General features: G+C 38.8%; 1 protein-coding gene across 2 annotated transcripts in view; it reads right to left on the bottom strand.

The window, feature by feature from the left end:
- The window catches only part of SHPRH (SNF2 histone linker PHD RING helicase), a 47,805-nt gene that overhangs the window by 22,973 nt on the left and 12,308 nt on the right, over positions 1-12,524 (bottom strand). For both annotated transcript variants that reach the window (XM_036380541.1, XM_036380542.2), the window contains exons 7-14: positions 12,193-12,298; positions 11,472-11,728; positions 9,421-10,116; positions 6,713-6,964; positions 5,855-5,933; positions 3,791-3,954; positions 3,444-3,700; positions 571-692 (exon numbers count right to left, since the gene is read on the bottom strand). In XM_036380541.1, coding sequence (XP_036236434.1) covers positions 571-692; positions 3,444-3,700; positions 3,791-3,954; positions 5,855-5,933; positions 6,713-6,964; positions 9,421-10,116; positions 11,472-11,728; positions 12,193-12,298 — 1,933 coding nt within the window. The remainder of the gene's footprint in view (positions 1-570; positions 693-3,443; positions 3,701-3,790; positions 3,955-5,854; positions 5,934-6,712; positions 6,965-9,420; positions 10,117-11,471; positions 11,729-12,192; positions 12,299-12,524) is intronic.

Below are 12,524 nucleotides of genomic sequence, written 5' to 3'. Positions count from 1 at the left end.
AACTGTATCAGAAACACTTATCTCCATGCTGCAATTGTAACAAAGTATTTCAAATCCACTAACTACAGACTAAAGAATCTGAATATAGTCCTTCTGTGAGGACTCTAAGAGAAAGTAAGAGAAAAGGCAGTTTGCCTGTTCTCTTTGAAGAAAGACTTGGACATGAGCTGGAAAAATTCAAACAGCCTGTCAACTTTAGAAGAACTAGGAAAAGTGGCATTTTTACACATTCATAATGGAGTAATTAATTTTTGTTTTGTGGGACACTCAAGATTCATATAATTATTTTTGTTTTCCATTCAAAACTTTTTCTGCCTTGTAATTTAGACAAAATCGACATTGACAGAGCTGTCTAGCAGCAGGAGCAGCAAAAGGAATCTTAGCAGTCAGCATAGCAGTTTGCATGGCTGGGGCACAAGGGAAGCCCAGAAAGCAGTACTGATAAAACAAAAGCAGGTTAAGTACAATTACACAAGTATGACTTCTTTTAATCTCCCAACAGAGATGAAGCATATCCTTTACTCCTGTGCTGAAAGGAGTAAAGAATATGCTGTGGTCCTTTGGCCTTACCTTTAATGATATGGATACCAGCTAAGCCATTGAGAGCACACACCAACTGTCGGTGAGCTTCTTCACACTCTGTTCGACACTTCTTTTGCAGAGAGGCCAGCAGCTCCTCCATGGTCATGGTGCTGAAAAGGAGAGCAAATGGCTTGAATTTGAAACAAAATCACAGTACTGGAAAAGTAAGGGGGTCATGCTGAGCAGCATAGCAGATCATTACATGCATCCAACGGGGTTTTTTTTGAGACTTCTTTACTTATTAAAAAACCTATAGCTGTCAGATTTTCTTCCTGCTAGAGCTCTACCCTAACTTGAATGTGTCCAGAGGTTGCCATCTCCTGGAACACCAAGAAATAAGGAGCAAGAAGAAAATTTGAATTTGATAAAATAATCCTTCATGGGGCAAAATATTGTTCTCCTTCTGTTAGTGGTGAACTGCAAACAAGCAACATAGACCTCATTTTGACAAAAGCTGTTCAGATGAAAACAGCTATGACAGACTACACTTCTACCCTCTGCTACCAATCTAAACACAAAACACATGAAGTGTCAATGTAAAGAAGAAAACCTGTGAAATGTGAACAGAGAAGACTAGCAAAAATCATTCTAAACTTCCTTTTCTACATTTGTCATATCTGCAGATTATGAGAGGAATTCTACTAGAAGAGAATTAGCTTCACATAAAAATACCAGAAATGAAGAGAATAGAGTGGAGCGGGAACAGAAATGAGGAGGATGCAAGAAGGAAGCTTGAAGGGTACTCTGGAGTAAAGCCACAGGTTAAAGAATCAGAGGACTGATATGAAGAGACAGGAGAGTAAACAATAGCAACAGCCTACAACAGATGACCTGAGGCTGCTTCAAATACCAATTGCTGCTGTTAGACCAGACACCACTCCCCTCCACTGAAACCCTGCTCCTCAGCCTCATTCACCTTCAGGAGAAGCATTTACTATTTGGTGTTCAGCACTGTGGAACAGAGTACTGAACTCTTGCACAGACTGGGCTCCAATTATGCTGGAAGGATGCCCTTCCCTAGGCCTTCATTTTACCTTCCTTGCAACATTATTCCAGTTGCAGAAACTGATTCTTGGTTTTATAGTACAGTGTTACACCAGAATCAGCTTTAAATCAATATAAGCACTATTCATAATTACTGAATTCTGCAAAGGAAATAGTAAATACACATAACATATGCTGATACTTCCACCACTGCTACTTACCTCCATCAGGAGTTCCAACATAAATTGTTACAGCAGAAGGATGTACATATAAAATATGCAATTAGATACACAGCCTGAGACTACCAAGTAAGGCAAACAGGTTTTTACTCAAGTTAATTAGGAAAATCTAGAAAAATCCCTTTTGAGAGCTTTTTTTTTTTCTGAGTAGATCTCATTTACTGCCTTCACTACACAGCTGGGAGAAAAAGGTCATCTATCATAGAACAGAATATGCTCCAAACTCAGTTTTTTAATCCAGGCCCGTGTCTCTTATCTATAAGCTCCAGCATCAACTTTCTTATTTCAGGAAATTTCTGTTATTCAAAGGTCCTAGCAGAGAATTGCTTCATTATTCTCCTACATATAACCAAAGACAGGGACTAAATCTTCTCTCTATTCTGGAAATGTCCACTGCTGCAGTCAAGTTTGGGTCACAAAAAAAAGGTACGTAAACAGTGCTGAAAATTGACTTTTCTCTGGACACATGATTTTAAGAAAGATTTAATTTTCATTGCTGGCTTTTCCATCAGTTACTATGCAGCTGTCACTGTGCAACCATTCCACCAAAAGCAACACAGTACAAAGCTGTTCCCACCATACTCTGCTCAGTTTACATATATTTCATTTATACTACACTGGCTCATTTTAATGTAAATAATCTTGTATGATGGGTGGGAATATTGATTTCTCCTACGTTTGAGTCCCTTGCTTCCACATTAGCAGACTGCCACAGTAAGTGCTACAGCACAGTGGCTAACTACTGGTCTCTGCTCAAGTAGGTGCAAAGTCAGCTTCAGCTGCTTAGGCACTGCAGGTGCCCTGTATAACAGAGCAAGGAGAAGAACACAAAACTTCTAATAACGATTGAAAGAGACTGAATAGAATGGATGGAATAGGAAACAGTATCAATAACACCGGCAGTGCTAAAAGTTGAAGTTCTTCCCTATCTGTAGTTTAAGAAAGAAACATAGACACCAGTCTGAGAAGTTGGAATTGAAACAGCCTGCTCTTTCACAATCTCCTTCTAACTGACTGAAAAGGTAGCAGCTACATTTCACAACAGGAGTGGCAATATGGGTTTTTTTGGTCTAACAAAAGTTGAGACCAAACTGGTAGTTGCAGAGCACTTATGGGGGAAGACGATCTTGAAAGCATGCAAATAAAAGAGCATTTGTACAGCTTTCAAGTTTGGGTCTATATTTACAAATTCTGCAACCTCAAATTAACATTTTCTTTGAACTAAAGAATTATTCCATTCTGTTGATTCAATTCTTTCATTGTTCTCATTCATGAATGTGAGCTTTGCACAAGACAAAAAAAAAGCAGTGGGCTTATTTATATAAACAAAAAAAGAATCTGGTTTGTTTCATACTCAATCTGTTACCTGCAACACTCTAGTCGTAGTAAGGTTAGAATGCCACTGGAGAATCAAATGCCTTCAGTACTATGCTCTTTAACACAAGAATTACACAAATGAACCCACTGTGCCTGTTCAGCTTCTGAGGTCAGATTACCCTGGTGTGCCACAGTCACACATTTAACTCAAGAAGCTTAAATTAGGCTTATTTGAGGACTGTACAAGAACTTGCATTGCTGGAGACAATCAGAGTTCTGCTTTGGATAAAGTAGGCCATTTAAGAAATGCCAGAAATTCACCTTTTCTGTAGTGGCAAGAACTCTCCCCGAACAGCTTGTGGGTGACAGCAGGCCTGCCTGAGCCGTAGCAAAGGGTATAGAATAGAAGTCACAGTCCTTCTATCTAGGCTGCTAAGCTTAAGAGTCCAGTCTGAAATCTTCCTGAGTTTTGCCAATGCATCCTGGCAGCACACCTCGTGCTGGCGATGATAGAAGTGTCTCTCCACAGGAGAGAAGTGAAGCCAGTGTATATTTTCTGTCTGAGGGGGGATTTGAATCTGAAATTAAAAAAAAAAAGTAAGTAATCTGCAAATAAAACTAATGATAAATGATGTTCAGGAATTCTAAAACTCAAAACTTTGATTTACTTGGTCAAGCACATCCTTCTTTGCTGATCTCCACATGATCTTGGCAATTAGACTGTAGAGAGGCCGAGGATTTTTCCTGCAATAAGGTCGATATAGTAGCTGGTCCCACCAATGTTTGACCCAGTAAGGATCAACTCCAAGGAAAAGGACTAATCCATACAAATCTGCCAAGAAAAGAAAGTGTTTGTGTTTTAATACTTTGCAATATGTCTCAAAAAAATTTAACTGTCGTACAAAGCCTATGAAGCATAAACCATCTCCATTCTGGCCTTTATCTTTTGCACATGTTTTCCAGTCATTCCTTCAGCAAAATATTTAATTTGAGGCAGGGGACTGGGTGGTAGAAGGTGGGCGTTCTCTCCTTTAGCTCGTTTTTGATTTCCACACAACTTGAGAGAATTTAGCTGTTTGTGAGACACTTTCCTAATTTCAAGCTTAGCAGAAGAAAGCAAAGAATTTAAGCCTATTCAGAGCAGAGACAAGAGGCAGAAATTACATGATTGCATATGGTTAACTGGGTTTGCCAGGTTTTTCTAAACCAATATTGCTCAGCATCATTACTCCAGAGCCTGCTGTGCACCAACTGTCTGCTGCCCACAATCCTAGAAGGGGCTGCAATTCAGAAGAATTTTCACTTCTCTACTAATGCATAAGAAATTAACAAAAGACACTTCAATTGTTTTCTTGCTAATTGAGAGAATACATCTTGCTAATTCTGCCTAATTCAGAAACCTGTCACTTTTTGGAATGAAATTTAAGGATGTACTGACTTTAAACATCTGTCTTAATTTTACTGGAAAAACACAGAAGCACACATTTAAATGCTGCATGGGGATACTGCAGAAACAGAGATATGTGATGATATCTTCTAGTTCTTGAAAATCTGGTGGCTACATTCCTTATTCTGTTAGCTTTATCATAATTCAGTATTCAGCTGAAAACATCAAGACATTCACCAAATACATCATAGACCAGAAGAAGAAAAATCCTGGAAATCATTTCTGAGCAAGAAGCAATTGTTTACCCAGAGCTCCTATCCCACCACATTACAGCAGCAGTGGCACAGATTGAAATGAGTCAGCAGTTTTCATCCCTGAAGTGATGAGGGCTGCCTTAGAGTCTGTCAACATGTATTATGAACTGTATGATATTTCAGATATGTATTAAATCAACACTATCACACACAGGGCCTTGAAGGAGTTTTTTCATCACGATACTAAAATCAATCATTTCTTCCTGCAGCTTTGCTTTATTAACACTGTATTCTCGCAACTATTACATGTATTTATAAATTTAATTCAAAATTCCATTATGAATTAATCTGATATATTGATTTTTACAACTAAGTATCCAAACAACAGTCCACAAATGCTTACACTGATTTATCCACTTTTAAACACATTGCCCCAATGTGTACCATATATTCCAAAATCCATCAGAGAACACAGGGAGACAAAGCAGTTAGTCAGCTCCCTTTCTTTTATTCTGTCTCTGTCTGAAGCCTGTCTACAGAAACTGAGCACCACACAAAAAAAGACAAGATAAATGTCACCTGCTAACATACAGCTACCTACTCCACACATTGCAAGTCATTAAGTCCTTACATAAGGACTGGAGATGGTTTCATAAGGTTTAGCATGATTTGTAGAATTTATATTCAAAGCAGCGGATACCCACAGTAGTTCATACAGAGCTATGCAAAAAGCAAATACAGCTTTGCTTGCTGTATTTGACAGTTCACAGGATTCTGTAACCAGAGCAGACTATCTGTTGTAAAGAAGGTTTAATATTTTTCCACTCCACTAAGTGAAAACTGAAGAACACACTTGAGTCAGCTATTAGACACACAGCTTCTCAGGGAGCCAAAAAGATTTCAGCTCTTCGATTTGTATATTGATACATGTATTGATGGCTTTATTATTATGCTTAAAGTTTATGGCTTACAAAGTTAGAGTACCTAGTGAATTCAGAACAAAACTAGCAGACATTTTAACTGCTTCAAAGCCTCACCTAGTTATCAGCATAAGGAAAGCCCAGAGATTACACCACTACATAAAATCTCACCTTCTAATCCTCGCTGCACAGGAGTGCCACTGACACACCAGCGATTGACTCCACTCAAACGGAGTGCCATCTCAGCAGCCTAACGAAAGGACACAGAGCCAATGATAGGAAAGGAAAAACAGAGTGGAACACAGTCTGACAACATGTGGATCTTATTTTTGAGAAGTCTGAACATCTTTTCAGCAGGTACCCTTAGATCTAGAAGCAGCATTGGTGCAATATATTATAAAAACATATATAATATTTTTGATCTTTTTAGAAGGTAACTGAAAGCTGACAAAAGCCAGGTCCTCTTCCAAGCAATTAAGTGCAATTAAGGGCTCACAGAAGGCAAACAAATAGCAAAATAAACTGTATGTTTAAAAAATTCTAAACATTAAAGCCTGTAAGGCATTATGTAAGTAGCATTTTTGTCTTCCTGTGTTGGGCTAAAAAACTGGACAAAGACTAATTAAAATAATCCCTCCTGCAGACTGTATCCCTTGAGTTTGCAGACAGACTGCTGACTATTTTAGCTTCTAGACCCAAAGGACATATCTATGCCTCTGAGCCACATCACTGAACAAGGCTAGTGTCTTGTTGAAAACTATCAAACACCATATACAACATGATGACCTAGTTCTTTAAACTGTCAGTATAGATTATGCTAAGTATTTTTTGAGCTGGATATACTTCACAATCTTCCAAAATTCCAACAGGAGAATGATTCAATGGTAAGTATCCCCAACAGAAAATTCACTTCTGAAGAACAAGGGACAAGGACAAACTACATGAGTGTACTCTGAACATTAAGAGGGGGGAAGGAGAGACTCTCTTATTTTTTCAAGTTAAATGAATGCATGACCAGGAATGTCATACCTTTGCAGTGGTGCATTCAACCATTTGCGCCTCATCGAGGCAGATCCTCCACCACTCCACTGCCACCAAGGGGCTGGGGATGGCCATGTAGCGCTTCTGGTTCCTGAAGCGGCGCCCGTCCTTGCTGTTGCTGTGGGGAATGTCCACGTAGTTCAGCTCGGAGCGCAGGACGTCGTAGGTGGTGATAACCACCTCCTGCTCCGCCAGCATGTGCGGCTGCAAAAAGCCGTGCTTCTTCACGCCTTGGTACACCTACAGGGATTCACAGGCAACAGCACAAGAGCAAAGAAGGGAGGTAAGAATGATAAAAATGCTAATATATCAGTACAGCTTAATATGTGCAAGCTTTTAGCAGTGTTGCTCATATAAAAAGAAACTACTCATAAAATGTGTAATCATCTAATAGTATGGTGGGAAATTCATCTAAGTAACCTAATAATAAATACAATAGAGTCATGGATGCAAAATTTGTCAAATTTTTATGACTTTGCAAAACATTTATTTCCTCCTTTGAAGGAGAGAGGACTTCATTATTTTCTACAACAGTTATTTGTTTTAACAGTTGTGTGAAGATTAAGTATTCCGTAATGTTGTATGGAACAACGTTATACAAGTTACTGTTACATGTTCAGTCTTCTCCTCTCCTTTATTGTAGATCATTACCTTTCTTCCGAAAACTTTACTCACTAAAATCTAATGGATGATTAGGCAAAGACAGAAATATGCATCAAAATATAAAAAACCAGAAATTATACTCTGAGTAAGTTTTACCTACAGAGGTTTAAGAGATGAAAAAAAATACCCTAGGTAAAATACAGTCCCTGTGCACTAGCAGAAACGCTTCATATTGACATTTGTTCTATTATCAGAAGTACTTTTCTTATCTCCCTCATAATGTTGAGCCAAATCCCTTTAGAAACATACAAAAGTTAAAATAACTGCTCTTTACCCCTTTATGATCAGCACATGATTTCACTGTTAATTTCAGTCTTAACCCTACTTTTTCTCCCAGTAATAATCTTCCTCTACGTTGGTGCATATGGCAACAGTGTTTCTGTCAACTGAAAGAAACACCTGCAGATAATTTCTTTCTATTGAGCTCCAGAGTGGGACAACAGAGTAACTCAGCTCACTGCACATGAAACAAAAGAGAGAAGGGGAGCTTGGAAGGGGAAGAAAAAAGAAACAAATTAACCAAAAAGAGCACGCTCTCTGAAGCAACCATGAAGAAACAAACTGCCAAAGTCTAATAATTTCTTCAAGTACTTATGAATAGATTTTCTGCAGATTTATAACTTGGCCAAGTTTTGATTGTTTTCACAGCAGCAGGAAGACAATCTACCACAAAGCAAGGCTTACTGATAAATTTTAATTTCTCGTTCTATTACATAAAACCATTAGAATTTCCCATGGGTTGTAAGCAGTTGAAGAGTAAAAAACACGTCACATGCAATGCAAAAGTTGTTAACATGGGAAACTGATTCTTTGAAACACGTCCATTACTTTCATTTTACCTCAACAGGAAATAAAACACCAAATTTTCATTTTGAAGCAACACTGAAAACAAGTCTCACAGTTGGCAGTTAGAAGAAAATGAAAACAATCTTGCAGAATGGAAGATGCCACACAGTTTAAAGTACTGACAATCAGTATTTAAACTATTTTGTTGTCACCATGTACATCTATTTCTGCTAATTTTCATTAAAGCTGGTATTAAACGTAGACTGGGCCCTAGGAAAACCATGTGAGTTTTACACATTTGTTAATTCCTGCATTAAATCTAATTGGACTACTCACACAAATAGCACTGGAGGCCTAGAATTCATTTATATGTTGGGCAACTATGTGTAATAGCCAAAGGTACCAGATATATCTCTGAATACCAAGTTATATCATATCTGCTACTACTTTGTTCAAAATACAAGTGATTGATGGTTTTCAAAGCTCTTGATCATTACAAAGGCTCCTGACTGCTAAAAATATGAAGGAAAAAACTTGGCTGCATCGGTAATAAAAGACTTTTGAATACTGTGATATCAGTATTTTTTAAAAACCTGCATGGTGATTATTACCCTAAGTATAATTAGATTTGTTCTAGTGGCAGGGTTATTAGAAATCAAGTAAAAGGACAATACATGGTCTCCAAATAAGCAACATCCTAATAAATTTGGTAGATGTTATCGACACAACAGTTGTACCAGTATTGTTTTCAGTAAACACCAATGCCGAAGACTTCTTCTATAAAGCCTGAGATCCAGAAATGCAAAGCTACAGGCTTTACCTATGGAAACATTTTTTATCTAGAACAAAAGGAGGAGAAACAGTCTGAGAATTGCTTAAGTGCACGTGTACAGTGAGACAACACTCAAAACACCCATAGGCCTTCTTAAGTTCCTTGGTAGTCTTTCAAACAGCCTTCCCTCTCAGAAACTACATGTTGCTGCAACCACACAGAAATTTGCTTTCAGCCGCTATACAATCTACTCCACTGGTTTATCTCCCAGTGACCAGCTAAAACAGAGAAAAAAAGGACTAACTGCAGACTGTCTTTCTGGGACAGCAATGCACCACATAATGCCAAAGCATTGGTCTAGCAGCAAGAAGCATAGAGCTCTGGCAGAGAGGACAAAGACCTCTGAACTTTGAGTGATGCAAGCCCCAAGCCTTGATAAAATAACTCTCCAGAATATGAAGCTCTATAATCTTACCAGAACTCGAAGAGATGATGATCTTACATGCCTATTGATCTCATCTACCCACTGGTGGCAAATAGAACTTGGAGAAATTATCAGAGTCGCTCTTGTAGGAACTGGTTTCATTGCCACAAGGCAATGGGGACAGTAGAAGGGCCTGCTCTTCAGGTTCTCCTCTTTGTAGTTTACGCATTCTGCATGCTGCCACAGGTAACATTTCAGGCACTGCACACGAGCTTTGTAGTCAGCCAATCCAAGCTCACCACAGATGCATTCAAAACGATATTCAGAGGTATTAAATGGAAATATGGAACTGGTATGTTGTACGTTACTGCCAGCACGTTCTTGGGAATGTGAGGACTGGACCTTTGGGACTTCCTGCTGGATAACAGCTGTAGTTTTAGAAACATCAACATCAGGACGACTGCTCATGTCACTGGAGACAAAGTGGTTGCCATGAACATCAGGAGATTTTGGGACCACAGTTTCTTGCTTAACATTCTTCTCTTCTACAGAGTTCTCATGATCTGCTTCAGATTTCCTGTTATTTTTACTACTTGTACAGTAATCATGTTCTTCCATGGCGATATTCTCATGTGAAGCAGTTTCAAAGACATTTTCAGATGTTTCATCACTGTTTCTTGATTCTTTGGTTTGAGTTTTAGCATCAATCAATTGCTTCTTCTGAGTGTTTTCTGAAGTCCTTGCTACCTACAAAGTAAAATTAACCAAAAATGTCAGACTTTACATTCTGGCTTGTCCAGTGACATTTAACAGTTACCGGTGCTACCTAATGTCTTCATTAATGACATAGCCAGAGGGATTGAGTGCACCCTCAGCAAATTTGCAGATGACACCAAGTTGAGCAGTACAGCTGACACACCTGAAGGACGGGATGCCGTCCAAAGGGACCTCGACAAACTTGAGGAGTGGGTCCATGGGAATCTCATGCAGTTTAACAAGACCAAGTGCAAGGTGCTGCACATGGCTTGGATGAACAGATTGAGAGCAGCCCTGCTGAGAAGGATTTGGGAGTACTGGTGGGTGAGAGGCTGGACACGATGCAGCAATGTGCACTTGCAGCCCAGAAAGACAATCGTATCCTGGACGGTATCCAAAGCAGCGTGGGCAGCAGGGCCAGGAAGGGATCCTGCCTAGCTATTCATTCTTGTGAGACCCCACCTGGAGTACTGCAATCCAGCTTTGGGACACCCAATATAAGGAGGATGTGGAACTGTTGGAGTACGTCTAGAGGAGGGCCACGAAGATGATCAGAGGGCTAGAGCACCTCCCCTGTGAGAAAAGGCTAAGAGAGTTGGAATTGTCCAGCCTGGAGAAGAGAAGGCTTCAGGCTAAATTACGGCCTTCCAGTACCTAACCAAAAGCTATGAGAAGCTTTAACGGGACTATTTACAAGAGCACGTAGTGACAGGACAAGGGGGGGATAGTTTTTAATGAAAGATAATAGGTTTAGATATTAGGAAGAAATTCTTCATTGTGAGGTGGTGAGACACTGGAAGAGGTTGCCCAGAGACAATGATGCCCCAACCCTGGAAGTGTTCAAGGCCAGGTTGGATGGGGCTTTGAGAAACCTAGTCTAGTGGAAGGTGTCTCCACGGCAAGGGGGTTTGGAATTAGGTGAGTTTTAAAGTCCCTTCCAACCCAAACAACTTTCTCCTCACCCTTTTTTTTAATGACATATAAACACATCAGTACATTGATATTAAGGGTTTATATTAATTTCCAGTTTGAGGATTTGGTTAATGTTTACCAGTGTTTAAAAAACAACTTCACAGTAAGAACAATACAACTCCCAGTAACACTATTTTAGAAGACTTGTGACAGATGTAGTTATTATTTTAGCCCCAAATTTTATCTACTTATGATTTCTGCTTCTTTATTTATAAGTGTCGAAGCAATTGCTGCAGTTTTCTTCATTTTTACCACTAAATCAGTGTCACTGAGCTCGTGTACATAGACAGTACAGCTGAGAGTAGCATGCAATTGGCAGAAAAAAAAACAGCTTTTGCAACATTCTTTGAAATAACTACAGCAGCATGTTTTACCTGCTCTTTGGCTCTTTCTCGCTTCTTCTGTTCCTTGTAATTCTTCCCCAGCTTGAAGGACCCAGCCAGACCATGCCCTTTAACTTGTTCTACCACCTGTTCGGCAATTAGTTTTTCTAGAGTTCTTTTGAGAAGCCGTCTATTTCTCTGCGTATCATATCTATATATAGAACTGATGTACTTAAATATTGCAATTATGGATGCTCCTTTCTTCACATTAATTTCCTTTACAGCTGCTAATATCATTACTCGTAAGCCTGTATGAAGAATCAAAACAAAAATTTAAGTTACCTCACAGAATGTGTATTAAGGTAACTCTAAACATAGTGCTCATCTAAAAAATGCACATAGGCAGCAGTTTTGACAAGCTTTTACTTGACACAGCTCTACAGATTGCTGTTTTGCAATGATTCTAAAACAATGTTGGATAGCAATAGAAATAAATCACCCAATTTTCTTACTGAGGCATAAAAAAAGACAACTTATTTCATTTAAATGCATAAACTCTTTACAAAGACCTCTAGTTGCATGGAGCTCTGTAGCAGAGTTCTGAGTTAGTAGCTTTACTTTTAACTGTTTGTAGCATGCAATCCTACACGACAGAGCTCAGCAAAAGAATAACTTCATTCTGAAGAAGAGTAGCCTTGAACTCATAGTCAGTGGCCAATATAACACAACGCTAAAAGCAAAATGTATTTTAAAACTCATCAGAAATACTTACTGGGATACTGTATTTTTTCCTTTAATTTAGGATCCATTTCCTTTGTTTTTTTCTTTTTATTTCCCTCTAAAGGTTGAGGTGGAACAAAGAAGTTCACAAGCTTACCCTAATGCAGACAACATTAAATAGTTATTAGCTCATGTCTCTTCACAGTCACTTTGACCTTCATTAATCTCCTCATATTTGAAAGTTAGCATGAGCTGCTACAAATATATGTTCTGATCTCACCAATTTGCTCAGATAGCTCTTTTTTAATCTACAGAGTGACACATCATTCATTTCAGTTTCTTGGCAAACAGTGTTCAGCACCCTAACTGAAACACAAAAAGCAG

Source organism: Molothrus ater, chromosome 3 (genome assembly GCF_012460135.2).
Source record: "Molothrus ater isolate BHLD 08-10-18 breed brown headed cowbird chromosome 3, BPBGC_Mater_1.1, whole genome shotgun sequence".
NCBI lineage: Eukaryota > Metazoa > Chordata > Aves > Passeriformes > Icteridae > Molothrus > Molothrus ater.
Note: the sequence above shows the minus strand (reverse complement) of the source record. Positions and strands in the feature narration are given on the sequence as shown.